General features: G+C 32.8%; 1 protein-coding gene across 3 annotated transcripts in view; it reads left to right on the top strand.

The window, feature by feature from the left end:
* Positions 1-16,938, top strand: part of Ano3 (anoctamin 3) — a 441,314-nt gene that overhangs the window by 407,458 nt on the left and 16,918 nt on the right. For all 3 annotated transcript variants that reach the window (XM_047517051.1, XM_047517052.1, XM_047517053.1), the window contains 5 exons: positions 2,986-3,097; positions 3,857-3,914; positions 9,501-9,598; positions 12,257-12,390; positions 13,410-13,562. In XM_047517051.1, the coding sequence (XP_047373007.1) occupies positions 2,986-3,097; positions 3,857-3,914; positions 9,501-9,598; positions 12,257-12,390; positions 13,410-13,562 (555 nt within the window). The remainder of the gene's footprint in view (positions 1-2,985; positions 3,098-3,856; positions 3,915-9,500; positions 9,599-12,256; positions 12,391-13,409; positions 13,563-16,938) is intronic.

Below are 16,938 nucleotides of genomic sequence, written 5' to 3'. Positions count from 1 at the left end.
AATAGAAACTTTTTAAGGAGTTTCTCTACTCTTCTCCCTCAATTAAAAAAAAAAAAAAAAAAAAAAGGAAATCCTGGAATAGAACTTGTGTTCATTTTTGGAGAAAATTTTTATTATACAACTTTATGACTTTACAAGAAATGATCCCCTCAGCTCCTCCTTCTTTTCTTTTCTTTTCTTTTTTTTTTTTTTTTTTTTGTCAGTTTCTCCATTGGTAAAATTTTTAGTTGGTCACTTGATACATAAGGTATGTTCAGTTAATGGTAGTAATCTGTTTCATTGTTATTTAAATTCTGAGCTGAATTTTCTTTAGCTGGGTAATAAAACTCAAACTAAATTGACTTGCTTTTAAATTACTTTATGCCCAGAATAGAAGAAAATCTAACAAGAATGATTTGGGGGAATCATAATAGTAGGAAGCAGAACAGTTATTTGTGTTATAGAACAGAAGTGTCACAATTTCATTTTTTAAAAATTTTCCCATCTGTAAACCAGTGATGACTTAGTGTCTGTGGAATCTTAATTACTAGTTAATAACCAATAAACTATGTTAATTTAAATTAATGAAAATATTGATATTTCCTTCAAATAATATAATCTAACTGTATATGTATGTGTCCATATTCTGTTTAATTTATAGCTAGTTAATTCATGCTTCAAAATAGAGATTACATTTTACTCCTCAATGAGACCATAAACTGTTATTAAATTTTTAAAAATTTATCCTTTGATTTTTTTCCCAAATATTTTATTTTTAAAAGCCACAAAAATAAAATCAATGCTCCAATTCACATTTTTTAAAATGGAAAGAAATATATATTATTTCCTTCAATATAATATTTTGTTCACTTTTTTTGTGGTTGCTTAGAATTGTATGAGGCTGCTTATTAGCTGTTCTAAAAACAATAAGTTACATGTAATAATGAGCTGTCTACATTTAAGATAAGTATGTATTCCTAGGAATAAGTTAAACCAATTGAAGAAAGAGTTTTGACTTTGTGAAATAACAGTCCAAAGTACCCCACAGTGGTACAGACATATCAGAACTTCCTCCTAGACACACTAACACAACAAAAGGTTGTTTTTTTATACCTTGTAAAAAACAAGAACCTAATTTGTTACTAGGTGATATTAAATAACTAGGTTATCATCAATGACTAGCTACACTGGAGAAACTATAAGATATATATTGACCAGGAGACATATATGTTACCCTAGAAAACAACATCAACATTCTCAACGTTCAGAATTTGTTTTCTCCTAAAAGTTAAAAGCCAGTTCAAAATGGGTCATGATTTGTTCTAAGCTTGGGTGATTGAGAATATGGGAAACTGTTTTCTTACTTGGAGTATAGACCCAAGGTTCAACTTGAAAGACATTTTTGCAGTAAACTCCATTGTCTCAGTTACTGTGTCGTAACAAATCAGTAGACACATGGTATTTTAGAACAATTGCATGATTTTTCGTGATTCAGCAACCTAGGCTAGCTCGATAAGTAGTTTTCCTTTTCCATGTAGAACTCGGTCTGAGATGTCCATGATGGCCTCTTTTGTCCATGCCTGGGACCTCATATGGGATTAAAGAACTTGGCCTCATCTTTCTTTATGTGCCTCCACATGGCTAACTTGGGTTTTTTCTTAGCACTGTAGTAATACTTCTTACATGAGAACTGACTTCCAAAGACAATTCCCTAAACACAATTATCATCCCTCTGCTTGCATCTCCCTACTAATCAGAGAAATTCACATGTCCAAGTTCAAAGTCAAGGTTACAGACAATTACACCAAGATGTGCATACTTGGAGGAGCAATTCACTGGGGCACTTATATAAAGACCATCAAAGTAGTCTTTCTAGTATGATGCCTTTATTCTGAGAAAGTTGTAATCTTGGTCAGAATAGATAAAGCAACTGAATAGCACTCAACATGCTTCCAACCTGATTTTGGTCTTATTTCAAATCTCCTTCATGTATAAACTTTACTGGTTCCTCAAATTTCCATCCCACAATGTTCCCATAGCATAAAACAGAAAAAAAAAATTCTTAAGATCACGCCACAAAATGCATTTACCTCTGACATTCTCAGTCCCTGTTATAATGTTTGGCATGCATGTATTCATTCATAAAATAAATATACATGGAAGACCTAATATTGTAGGCAAGGTAATAGGGAGACAAACCACTATAATATCTAAGTGTATTATTTTTAATAAACTTAAATTTAACCTGCTAGCAATTTTATTACAGATTTTTCAATTATATTTTAAATTAAAGTGGTTTGTAGATTTTTACTTGTCCTATCATTTTATGGTTTGGGTGTTAGAGATTATTATAATTTCACAATTAATAAAAGATGGTTTAGTACCCACCATCATGGCATTTATTGTCTCAGTTGGTTCTAATATTCTATAAAGGACCTGTAAATACATTTCAAAACAGTGCATAAAAAATTAAAGCACCAGGTACATCATGATTTCTGACACACTTAACAAAATACAGAACAAGAAAAGATAAAACAAATCAGTAAATTATTACAAAAATAATTATGTTTGTGTTTATATCCACATTTCTATCTATCTGTTATTTATATATGTAAATCTATGTCCCTTTTGGAGACAGGGACTCAAACTGAACATCAACAAATGAAATCTAGCCATATGTAGATGAAAAGAAAAAATAATTAAATCCAAAAGGTGAAAATGACTAATAACTAAGGAACAAACACACATATATCAAGAAAACAGTAAGAATAAGATCAGATGTGACCATGTTACTATAAGGCAAACCAGAGTTTAAAATATATTTGGGAATGGGCTGGGGATATAGCTCAGTTGGTAGAGTGTTTGCCTCGCAAGCACAAGGCCCTGGGTTCAATCTCCAGTACCGCAAAAAAAAAAAAAAACAAAAAAAACAAAAAAAACAAAAAACATATATATATATATATGTATTTGGGAACTAAAAAGGGATGTTCATATTGCTCTTTTTAGAATATCCACGAACAGAATCTGAATGGGAAAACAGCTTTGCCCTGAAGATGTTCCTTTTCCAATTTGTCAATCTAAACAGTTCTATCTTCTATATTGCTTTCTTTTTGGGAAGGTAAGTCAACTTATACATGCTATCTTCGCAGAATAAAAACCAAAACCAATAGTTCCCTAGCCAGTTTGTTAACAGAGATGTTAGATTCTTGCAACCTGCCTTGGGAGATTGTCCTAATCAACCTTCATATGCATTCTCAGATGACTTCTGGTGACCACTGCCAATTAAAGTTGGCTCAAAAATTTAAAATCTATATGCTATGCTTGAGTTTAACTATGATCAGTTATTATTTTGTTAAAGAAGAAATAATGTTTGTATAGCCCCAAGTTATAATTTCTCAGTATGGAAACCATCATTTTAGTGTTTTTTTTTTCTTTTTACAAATTTGCTATAAAATGCGAAATTCAAAAGCATATTAGATTAAGGTTCTGGTTTACTTTATGTTTAACTCTCCACCCACTGTCATGGAAACATACTGATGCTTGAAACATTTTGAAACAAAACTTTCAGCACATTATGGTAATATTCTTGACCTTGATCCAGAAGACATTACAACTATGTGTGAAAGTATTAAATGTCATCAGGTTGGTTTTTCTGTACTTTCTTGACCCTTTTACTGAGTTCATGCATCACTTTTTCCTTCTTTTTAAGTCAGGTACTTTGATGTTGTCTAAGCATGGCAAAAGTCAGCTGGGACAAACTGCACCAGTGAACTTTTATGTCTACCCACACATGCACTTGGTGTGGTGGTTAGCAGGTGTTCTTCACTTAACTACTATTGAATTAATTTTATTTTTCTTTCTATTTTTTTTTTTCCAGATTTGTAGGCCATCCAGGAAAATACAATAAACTTTTTGACCGGTGGAGATTAGAGGAAGTAAGTAACCTTGTGAGGGTGGGTGAGTGGATGGGCCCAGTGCCTATGGGAGGTTGGAGGACTGGGGAGAAAATACAAAGCCTAGGCATACAGAAGGCCCATTTTTTTGTAGAGAGGAGTTCCATCAGCTTCTATAAAGAAGCAACTACACGTATTTTTAAAGTGGCTTTTGATTAGCCCAATCTCAAGATTCTGACCTCAACTCCCTTTTATTTTCTATCACATTCTTTTCTTTAATTCACAAACCCCAGGTATTTAGCTCTAGCAATTTCCTTGTTTGGAAATTGGTATTATCTATTGCATGGATTTCCAAAGTTTTAGATAAGTTAGGGAAAAGGAAAATTTCAGTCCAAAAGAAATCTTATTCAAAACACCTACCTATACATAGGTAGGCCTATCTGCCAAAGGCCCATATTTGTTTATTGGTTTGCAATATGTATGTTCTGTGGAAAACAATGTACAGGAGTAGCATCTCTACATGCTCTATACAATACAGCATGTTGTATATTTTCCCTAAGACAGAGAAATCATCCTTCAAAAGGCCAATCACTAGAGTATAGGGTCTGCTTCCTCAGACTTTTGCCAACAGAAACATTTGTTTTAAACAATCTGTTAGTCAAAAAGATATCTCTTTTAATTTTAGCTTCTTTAGCTATGAGTGAGCTGGATAGTATTTTTCATGTTTGTTGAACATTTATATTTCTGTGTATGTTTATGTGTATCATTCCTATCTATTTTCATTGGTTATTTCTCTGCTTTATTAATTTACAAACTAATAAAATTAGACTGTAATCTTTCTAAGTTGCTGTAGATCTTTCTTAATTTTGTTCTCTTTTAAGTTTGTTTTATATATTTTTTACAAAATTGTGTATCATTATCTAATAAAAATATCTAATAAAAATATCAGTTTTAAGATTTGTATCATGCCAAAAAATATCTTTTCACTTAGAGGAATTTTATATTTTATTTTATATTTTTATTTTATATTATATTTTATTTTATATTTTTACTAATGTTATTTTAAAAAGAGTAATGTATTTTACACATTAAGGATTTACTTTGGTGTAAATGGTGATGAAGTATTTTTCCCACAAATGAAAGTCACACATTTAATATAAGAATTTCTTTTACTGTTCAAAATGAGATTTTAGATTTATCATAGTCCACACATTATAATGTACCTATTTTTGGTATTTCTAGATTCTCTTTTTATTGGTCAGAATATATTTTTTCTTTTGTACTGGGCATACTTTACCACTAGCTAAATCCCCAGTTCTTTTTATTTTTTTATTTTGAGACAGTCTTGCTAAGTTGCTGAGACTAGCCTATAATTTATGTCCTTCTATATCAGCCTCCCAAGGCACTGAGATTGTAGGCATGCACCACCATGCTTGGCCAGAATGTCTTTTCCTTTTCTAGTTCAAAACTATTTTAATTATTCTAATGTAAAACCCAATTTTATACAAAGTGTTTTTAGTAGAAGACCATAATTTAGAAAGAGACAAGGAAAACTGAGGTTGGAGGTATTTCTAGTTTCTACCTAAGAAGCTTCTCAAAACTCATGAAAGGACACATTAATGATGTCTTCTCAGTTCATCTTAGAAATTGATTATAACACAGATAAAACCTGAAGTTTCCTAAGAACATAAACTTTATTAAAGCTGGGCTCAAATGCTAACTAAACTTGTACCTATTCTTTGCCTTCAATTTAATTTCTTGAGATTCTGTTACCTCATCCTAAATTGGCAACAGAAATCCTTAGGCTGACAAATTACTTATATATGTAAGAGATAATTAGCATAACATGATTAGCATCAACCTGGTACTGATTGCTAGTATGTACCAATATTCTGTCTCCTCAATAACCAAGGCATGATTCTACTGAACAAAGAAGACTAAGGCCTTTCATGATCCTGGAACTGCCTGGACATCTCCAAGTCCAGTTTTCTGTTTTCTTTCAAGGCCCAGAATTAAAACTGTATCTGCTAAAGTCTGATCACTTCCTCCATTAGGGACCCAAGGCTGATTTTTTCAGGAGTGTTCAACTAGAGTTAGTATCAGTTACAGTGATTACAACCAAATAGGTCTACATATTGATGCTACTTTGGGGCTACTGTCACCAATAATTTTAGTTGTATATTCTTGTTTTTTATTATGGAATCATTGGAAATCTTGATTGACATTTGAAAATCCCAGAAATGTTAGGAAAAATGTTTCATAACCATCCTAGACATTTTTCATAGGATATATGAGCTATGTGGTGATCATATTTTCTAACAAATTATTATGTGTTTTGAATAAAAAGTCACAAAAGTGAATAATATAGGTTTGTAATATCCCCCAGAAATCCTGTAAATATAGATATGGAAAATGTGCATAATGTAAGATAAGGATTTATCCTCTGAATTCATTCATACAAGAAATATTTATTGTCACACAATCTTTTCCAGATAACATGAAGTGTACAAATTAAGGAATCAAAGAATATGATGTAACCACAAAACATAAGAAATATTTTGTCTTTGGATTCTGACAGTGTACAATGTAATCCTTTCCCACTCAAAGGCAGATCTTTATTAATATCTATAAATCTCAATTCCTTTTTTTAAAAACTGCTGCTAAATGTAGCTGTGTCACTATTGGCAGTTGGTGGGTTTAATTGGATTGTGCATGTAAAACACTAGGTATAATTAATGATAACCATTATAAAGGTGGGAAAAAAATGCTACAATTTGTGTTTGAACACTTATGATCTGGCTAACCTGGACTTGGGAATCTCATATTATAACTATATGCTGTGTTACAACAATATTTTATGTAAATACAATATTAGATTTTTTTAAATTATAGTCAATGTTAATTGAGTGCTTACTATATACCACCAGAAATTCTTAGTGTTTTTCATTCATTAATTAATTTGATTCTCATAACAATTTTATTACATTCATTTTACAGATGAGGAAACAAAGGCTTAGAGAAGTTATATGATTTGCCTACAATTATAAAAATTGACAAAGATGTGATTCAATCTAGGCAGTAGAGCTTTAGCTTCATACTATGACTACTGCTTTCCTGCCACTATTGAGATAGTAGGCACAACCCAGGGCATAATGGAAGTTTATTTATTTTGCCAAGAGATAACTGTCCAATTGCTTGCTTATGCATGTGAGTTGGTTTTATGGTAATAATACTAAAGTACTTTAAGTGAAAGATCAGGGGTATTGGAATATGATTTTCCTGTCTATAATCATCTATAATGTGGGGCTACCAAAACCCTCCACACCAGGTTTCCACCAGGAGGAAATGAGAAAAGTATGTGAAAACATTCAGCTTTAGCTTGTCCCTGTTCATATGATTTTGATCCTGATTGGGATGAATGCCTGGGACTCCTGTATACTAATCCACACCCTTTTACACAAAGTTGGATATTTGTACCAAATAATTTTAGAGTTTTGAAAGACTGGCTTTCTTTTCTTTAAATTTTTTTTTGTACTGGGGATTGAACCTGGGGCATTTAACTACTGAGCCACATCCCTTGCCCTTCTGCCTTTTTTGTATTTTATTTAGAGACAGCATCTCACTGAGTTGCTTAGGGCCTCTCTAAGTTGCTGAGGCTGACTTTGGACTTGTAATTCTCCTGCCTTAGTTAGCTTCCTGAACCACTGGGATTACAGGCATGCGCAAAGCCATCATTATATGAATAGGGCAAACCAGCAAACAACTTTGGATCCCTTTCTCTTCCCTATAAATCTCAAAGTCATCAAAACTCCATTATAATAAAATTATAAATGACCTGTATTCCAGCTTCCCCACTTTGGCCTACTACCCTTTATGGGGAATAATGCATTCACTTGGTCCTGTAATTGTCTTCTTTATCCTGACCCACACAATATGTTGTGTTAAACCCGTACTTCAAGGCAAGAACACATTTGGTATGTAGAATTTATCCTAGTGTGGTATAAAGCAGAGCATTAGAGGGCAAAAGATCACAGCTTTCTTCCCACAGTGCCAGTCAACATTACATGAACTTAGGGAAGTCAATTTGTCTCTAAGTCTCTCTACAAAAATTAAGAGCTACGTTTTGCAACTGTGATCTATGTTCTGACCCTGTGGCTTAGTAATTACTTAGCTTCAGACCTTCTCTTGAACACAGTTATTCGATCTATGTGGCAGAGTTCAGGGGTCCTTAATTCATCCTAGAAAGAATAGCCGTGCTTGTCTAGGTGAATTTATTCCTCTTCATGCAGTAAGCCTGTCCACTGGCAAACCCTCTTTGGCTCAGAGTATTAAGTTACTGGGCTGGAACAGGGAAAGCGGACTCTTTTGCATCTTAATTATTTGTTCCTTTTGAAGTCCTACTAGTATCAATTTGACAGAAATAGAAACTGTGGATCAAAGCTGTAGAGACTATCATCCTTATGAGCAGGACATGAGCTCATTTCTAAAGAAACAGACCTACGCTTTCCCACCAGAATAGCTTCTATAGTACAAAATTTTTAAGCAAAATACATTGGTTGCAATTTTCCCTGAAATCACATTTGCATGTGTATTTTCTTATACCAATACTAAAAATCTAAAAAACAGGTGCACAGTGCAGAAAACATTGGGATCATTCTATTTTGTGATATACATTTATCACTTAAAATTCATTATCATGCATTTAGGTATTCCCTCTCCAGAAGGTAGACTTTAACACCTTTCTTCCATCTTGAAAGTGACCTAGACTTAGTGACTCACTTGTAAAGATTGAAGAGAGAAAGAGAGAATAAAATAAGTAACTTTGCAGTAAAACAACCTGGAAAACACTACATCAATCAAATAATAAGGTTAGTATCACCAGTGATATTCTGCTATGATGTAGCTCTGATAGGATGTAATTTTCACCTCTTTAATCTGCCTCCAATACACATATCCACAATCTTAACATGAGAAAACCATCAGACAAGTCCAGGCTGGGTGACATTCCATTGAATACCTATCCTAAGATCTTCAAACTGAAAAGTTATGGAAAAAATGCCTAAATCAGAGGAAGGAGGGAGATAAGAAAAGTAAATTCAATTCTACAGCAGAATGAGGAAAACTGATGAAATGCAAATAGAGTCTAGATTTTAGTTACTTGCAATGTATTAACATTGGCTTCTTAGCTTTGACAAATATGCCATGGTAACATAGGAGCAAAAGCAGAAACTGGGTGAAGAATGTCTGAGAACTCTGCAAATTTTCAAAATTATTCTGAAGTTTAAAAAAAGGTTATGAAAACAATATGTTGAAACATGTGCCATAGAGTTATTCTCCTGCTACCTTGATTGTTAAAGGATGTATAGTATTCCATAGCATTTATCAAATGTGATCATACCTAACACAGAGCTTGGCAAATAGTAAGTACTCATCAAAAATTAAATTTGTTCATGTTGCTGTTATGATTTTTAATTAATATTATACTATAACTATTGAAAAATTCCTCTTTTATATCCTCACACTTGCCATTTCTTTCTCATTTTTTTCTGACTCAATTTTAGAATTTATTGCCCAATTTAAAGGTGGAAAAAAGAGCAGATCATTATTGCTCTTCTTGTTTTATTCCAGTGTCATCCTAGTGGCTGTTTGATAGACCTCTGTCTCCAGATGGGTGTTATCATGTTTTTGAAGCAAATATGGAACAACTTCATGGAGTTGGGATACCCGTGAGCATGTTTTAACCTTGCCTTATGTACAGTTATGAAGGAGAGATAATGTGGCTGGTGCTTAGGCATTCAGGGTTGGTGACAGACAGAGGGAGTTAATTTTCCATTCTGCTCCCTACTAAATTCATGATCATGTAGAAGTAAATAAGCATTTCTGAACTTCAGATTTCACATCTCTATGATGAGATGAACGGTTATATCTCATTTAAGAACAGCTGCAGGGATAAAGGGAATATTGATGTAGAGTAACTTGTTCAACATAGTAAGGTACCTGTTGCTATTTTAAAGATTTTTGACATTACAGGTTCTGGAAGATAAAAATAATTTTTCTCGTTTCTTTGTACTACTAGCAGACTGATATCATTATTGTTACTGTTGCTGTATAAAGAGTATGATTCTCCCTAGAGAATGATCCAAGATAAAATGCTATATGAGGTTACATTTGCTACTCTTTCCAACTCCTCCTTGCCCCACAAAAATGATTTGAACAGAGCTGATTATGATAACATCAAAATAATAGTATTCAACTTTTGTCCTTTTAGATAAATTTTAACTGTCTATGAAATGCTGATAGAAATGTTGGATGTTCACTTTTATACATATTAAAATATTTTTTACACCAATATACACTTAAATACAAGATATTTAAAACAATGTGATGGTGAAGCTTTGGGACCTAATTAGCCAAAGGTTAAAATGACTATTTTGAGTACTTTCTGACTATGGGTAAAGAATCAGTCAGTTGATCATATAAATAGCTTAGGCTTAGTCATTAAATTTTACTTTAATTCTTTTTTCCTTGTGGGCCTACAAATTATATTAGGACATTCCTGAGCAGAGACCTGAGGGTTGGAGAAATGATATGCACCCTGAAGTCTACCATATAGCATTAGTTAAATTACAGCAGTCAACAGCGTGGACCCAGGATCGCCCAGACCTGGTTCTAATTCCTTCTCTGATCCTTACTAATTTCACTTAAAATTTATTTCACTTCTTTGAGACTTTTTTTTTCATTTTTAAAATGGAATTTATGAAGACTAAGTGAGGGGTTGACCCAATGGATTTTCAACCTTAATTATAAAAGACAGGACTCTTTTGTGAAGAGATTTTTATACAGATCCTCGAAATTCAAAACAGAATAAAGCAAATGTCTTCTAAATGAAGAGAAAGTCAGGAATGGAGGATTGGGGATTCTAGTCTGTTTGTGTTGTCCCTTCCTGTCCTTGACTCACCACATGAAAACAGAGGGTTTGGGAAGCATTGTGTGAGAGGACCTGAGGGACCCTGTGTAGCACAGGATCTGACCTGTCGTGAGTACTTAATAAGCACCATCAGGATGGCATAGCAGTTATTCTAGGATCAAGGAGGACTATGCCATGATGATGGATGGGCGCCATGCACACCATGCATTTTGGCAGCACATTATCATTGTGGTGTCGCTCAAGGGGTCAGCCTGATCACATACATCAAGTAATGAAGGGACTCTGGCTGGTGTTTTTCAACTCTTAGGCAAAGGCCTTGTTGAAGAAAACTTAACAGGAGTGAACCATGGTTTTCAAAACTTTTAAGTACAATTCCCTGTCTTCAAATAAAAATTTAAGCAAAACCAAAACGAAAAAAAAAAAAAAAAAAAAAAAGAAACAAGTAGACCCTTGTCAGTTCCAACCTCCAGCTTCTTTTTCATCTCTAAGAAGCTCCAGGGGCAACACTATGGGACATTTGTTGGAGCACTGGCTGGTGTTTTAATCTAGCCATGGTTAAATGAAGCTTAGATCCATTATTAATTGAAATTGAGCATCTAGTACTGTTCACTCATTTCTGTGAGATCACCTCCTCCTAGCAGTAATTTTTGCCAAGTTCTTAATTCATTATCCAGGAACAATATATGCATACCAGGATATTTTGAGCCACATAATTTCAAGACCACTCCTGGACTATAGAAACAGCTTCATTATTTCATTTCCATGACTTGGGAAATGACCTCAGGTATACAGATCCACTTCCTGGCAGCTATTCTTCACTAGAATAGCAGAATAAACTCCTCATTTTGCATATTCAAGGATTTGACAAAAATCACATCTAATGCACTACACACTGGAGACTAGAATCTAGGTCCCCTGAAGCCCCATCTATGGCTCAGTTATTTTTCATGGACCATAATTTTATTCATATACAGAGAGCACAGTCCAGAAATGTTGGGTGATGAGCAATGAAGTTCTCAGACTTAATCACAACAGCTACTATAGAAGTTTAAGTACTGTAAAAATGTGTGAGTGTAGGTGGAAGAAAGAATCATAGAAATGGATGCTTGTCTAATCCATTTCAAGGACATCTTTGTGTATAGGTGATGAAATCTTAATAAATAAGTAGGTGTTCATAGAGTCTAGGATCTCGGAGGGCTCTGGAAGGTTAGGGTCTATTCTCCCATTTTAAACCATGTTAGATTTTTTTAAAGTTTTTTATTTTTAATATAAACATTAAAAGCTATTTGAGATTTAATTTTTTTTAACATTTTAAAATTTGAGATCATCAAATATCTCCAATTCCCAGGAATGTTTAATGTAGCCCAAGGGTGTATCTCATTTCTTAATAAACTATGAGTGTTCATCAGACGCTTAAATGAGAGCTCAGAATGCTTTGGTCTGCTCTGTGATGTAGGCTGATCCAGAACTGGTGGTCACGACATAAAATCAAGCGGGGAATCCAAGATGCCTCCATACCTCAGTGGGAAAATGACTGGAATCTGCAGCCCATGAACATACATGGTCTGATGGATGAATACTTAGAAATGGGTGAGAAAAGAATATTCTGCAGAACCAGGTGGCCTTCCTGATATTGCTTTTCTAATTCACGTAGGCTTGAGTTCAAGAGAAGAAAATATGTGTCCCCTTTCCAACTCCAAGCATTCTAAACCACATCTGCATCTTTATCTCAGCAGAGACAGAGGTGTGGAGCAGTGAGTGCCCTTGGAAGGCTCACACATTTTGTTCTCTGATAGCCAAATGAGGGTTTTGTTACAGGGGAACTCCTAACTTCTGAGCAAATAGTTTGATGATCACATACAAAGAAAGTAATAATTCTTTTTCACAATAAATTTTTGCTTAGACCCAAGTCTAAGTCTTAGCTTCTTCAAGAATCTTATTTATTCGTGGTAGGAAAATAAGGATTCCTGTTCCAATTGTTAGAATTAACTGGGTGTTGACTTAATATTTGTTTTCCTCTAAGCTTCTGTTTTATCATCTATAAAAAGAAAGGACAGGACTGGGAAGATAACTCAGTTGGTAGAGTGCTTGCCTCGCATGAACAAGGCCCTGGGTTCAATCCCCAGCACCACCAAAAAAAAAAAAAAGAAAGGACAAAATTACTGTAGGTCCCTTGAGTCCACTCCAGAGCCAAGAAGTTTCCTTCAAGGCCTCCTGTTTCTCTCCTTTTTCCTCTTCTCCCCGTTCTCCACCTTACCAGGCTCCTTCTCTTTTTTTGTCCTCCCTCCTCCTCATTCAATCCCTGTTTTTTTTCTTTCCCCTTCCTTCAGGCTTTGTTATATAGAAGTAGAGAACACAGAAACTTTAAATCAACTCAATTCCCTGAATGCAGTTCTTGACATTTTCTTGCAATGTGCCCTTTAGCAAGCTTACTTAACACATATGAGTGAAAATTCCCTCAACTGCCAAATTAGATAAGCATATTTATTTTGTAGGAGTATAGAAAGGATTAAAGACAATTTATGTAAAGTTCCTATTTCAACACAAAAGAGGCACTCAATACATGATTCTGTTTATCTCATTAGCTTTCTAATGCTCTCCTTTGACAGTTTTGCAATTTGGCTTTACCACCATCTTTGTGGCGGCTTTTCCTCTGGCCCCTCTCTTGGCTTTGTTAAATAATATAATTGAAATCAGGCTTGATGCATACAAATTCGTCACCCAGTGGAGGAGGCCTCTGCCAGCCCGAGCAACTGACATAGGTAAGATTTACAAATTAAACGGTTTTTGCTTTGCTAATGCCAGAGGGTGTGCAATTCATACTTAATCACCAATATGTGATAGTATTGAGGTATGACATGTAAGAGGTGACTAAGTCATGAGGCCAGAGCACTCATGGGGGATTAGAGCGCTTGTCAAAGGGCTTGAGGGAATGGACTCATTCTCTTCTGCACTCCGACCATGTGAGGACACAGTATTTGTCCCCTCCAGAGAATGAAGCAATAAGGTGGCATCTCAGAAACAGGGAATGGGATGCTCATGAGACACTGAACTTCCTGGTACCTTGATCTTGGATTTTCCAATCTCCAAAATAGTGAGAAATAAATTCTGGTTGTTTTCAAATTACCAGTCTCACATATTATGTTGTGGCAGTACAAGTGGTATAAAAAAAGATGACTTGATATCACTTAACACCATGTGGATTTCTATAGCGGGGCTCCCTTCCAACTGTAACAAGACTTAATATTTTGGTTAAAAATAATAAAATGAATAATAATGTAGTTGGATGTGAGTTCATTTTAGACATGCTATTTAATATATTTTTGTAATTAAAAGTCTCATATATATCCTTTCATGATAATAAGCACAAATGTGCCTCATTCTATACAATTGTTACACAAAATTCCAATATGAAATTTTTAAAAATCAGTACTCTATAAAGATGGTTAGATTGATTCAGTATTTTGTTATTATAAACAACACCGAGGTGACCATATTTACACAGACTTTGTCCATTTATTTCATCAGAATAAATTCCTTGAATGGAACACTTATTCAGAGAACATGTACATATAAAATTTTGGTACAAATGTTAACATGTTTTCCAGAAATTTTGTACGAATCTGCATATGAATGTACATTTTCTAAGCCATTCTATGTATAATAAGGACTTTTAAAATTGTTCTCTCCTTGACAGTCTAATGAGGAAAATAATTTCTTGTTGTATTTTCTTGGATTTTTATTACTATAAAATTAAATGTATTTGTACTTCTTTTCTAATTGCATTATATACTTTGGCCATTATATCTAATTTGGTAATTTCTGTTTCTCTATTTGACTGTGAATCTTGATATAGATATATATGTATATCTATATACATATATATAGATAGATTTATATGTATATATGTATGTATATGTATATATATATATATAATATATATGAAATGTTTAATACATATATGTATACATATACATATAGCAAACATTTTCAAATGTTTTTAAATTATTTACTTTGTTATAAATAAAATTTTAAAATTTTCATATAATCAAGTTTGTGCATCTATCTGCTTTATAACATTTGGGACAGTCTTCAAGCCTTATATATGTTATCATTTGTGACAGTCTTCTAAATACCTTTTAGAACTCATGACTTTTCACTAGTTATTTTCAGTGTTTTGTTGTTTAGATATGTCTATATGGCATTCTTTTTTTGTTTATTTGCTGTTTGTTAGCATTAAGATTTTATTTAAATTGGTAATCTGCTTGGAATTTATTATTAATGAAATTGAGATTCCGATTTTCTTTTTTTTATTATTTAGTTTTTCCCAAGCCAATCATTAAGTAATACAATTTCTGAAATTATTTGAACTTTCTTTGTTTTGCTAGATTCTGTATAGACTTAACTATTATTTCCAGAATCTATTTGTCCCATTGATCTGTTACTTATTTTTCATATTACTTTAATAACCTTTAGTTTTGAAATAGGAAATTCAAATATATTTGAAAATAATTACACATTTTCCCCTTTGTTTTGTGGGGAATATTGCTTTTTTGAAAGACTGAATGGTTACTTTTCAGTTAAAATTTCTAGCTTGTATATTCTATTCCATAGCCACCAAAGTCTGTTTCAAATATGCTAATGTGTAGAGATTCAATGCCATACAATTTGATTTCTCAGGGTTTTTTAATTGTTTGTTTTAGAGTACCCATTCTATGAAGTAACTAAAACTATTACTCTTGCTGTCCTTTAACTTTGTTATATGTTTTGATTTCCTTATTAAAACAATCAAAACACATTAATGAAAATCTAGAAAATAAATTATAAAGATAAAAAACCCTTCCCATTCCAGTTTTAATTAACATTTATTGTACCTTCCCATTCCAGTTTTAATTAACATTTATTGTACCTTCCCATAGGTACATTATTTTATTTAAACTTTACTATATATGACTTTGCTTAAGCTAGATAACAAAAATATGTAAAAAAAAATACATAATCCCTTTCCTTCTTTTCTACCTCAGGTAGAAATTTGGCATACATCCTTTGTCGATGTTTTTCTTTCTCATACAAAATACAGAAATATAATCATGTACATAAATAGGATTCTGTATGTGTTTCTTCATAAACATTCTTCACCTCAAAAACATGAGTGTATGGCTGGGGATATAGTTCAGTTGGTAGAGTGATTTTCTTTCAAGCATTAGGCCCTGGGGTCAATCCCCAGCACTGCAAAAAAAAAAAAAAAAAAAAAAAAATTAATAGTAAAAATATAAAAGTTTAGAATCATTTAGAAATTTTATTTTTCTGCTGTTAGTAATAAGCATACATATATTTATAGATGTAAATATAGACAGACATTATGTATCATGTATCCATATGTGTGTATATAGGTACAGTGTATTTATAATATAGATCAATAAATAAGGCTACTGAATTAAAATACAAACATTTTAATTTTAAAAGATATAAGACTAGTTAATAGTTAATAATAAGTAGTAAATCATTCCAACCACAATGTAAAGAGTTTCTTCATATTTCTAAATAAAACTGAATAGTATAAGACTTTCCAATATTTAACCATCTATATTTATTAAAAAAATCTTATTCTTTGAAGGAAATTTCTCGAAATACTAGTGGTTAAAATTTCTTAAGACATTTACTGGTTATTTTCATTCCCATGATACATTTTTTATTTGTATTATTTGTCCTTTTTTCCCTTTAATTATCTCATTAAAATTTTAGGATTTTTTGCATATTAGGCACTATTCTCCCAGGCTACATTCTTTTGACTGAATATCATAACTTTTGTAAAAATAAACATTTTTGTGTGTTCAAATGTAATTTTTTATGAGTTTTGATTTCTTGCCTTATGATCTCCTCAGTTAGCTAAACCTTAAAATCACTTTTTATTTTTATTTTTTAATTTTAATTTGATGTTGGTAAAGAATTTGGAAAACAAGGAGAGGAGAAAACAAAGTTACCATGTTACCCAATCACCTTTAGCATGTTTGAGATATTTTTTTCCAGGACTTTTTTCTTACCAATATTTTTAAAGTCAGATTTAATCCTAGTTGAAACATCAGTTTTGACTATAATGAATATTACGTTGATGTGATATACAACATCAGAAACTAA

Source organism: Sciurus carolinensis, chromosome 11 (assembly GCF_902686445.1).
Source record: "Sciurus carolinensis chromosome 11, mSciCar1.2, whole genome shotgun sequence".
In the NCBI taxonomy this organism is placed as follows: domain Eukaryota; kingdom Metazoa; phylum Chordata; class Mammalia; order Rodentia; family Sciuridae; genus Sciurus; species Sciurus carolinensis.
This window is presented reverse-complemented; position numbering and strand designations above follow the sequence as displayed.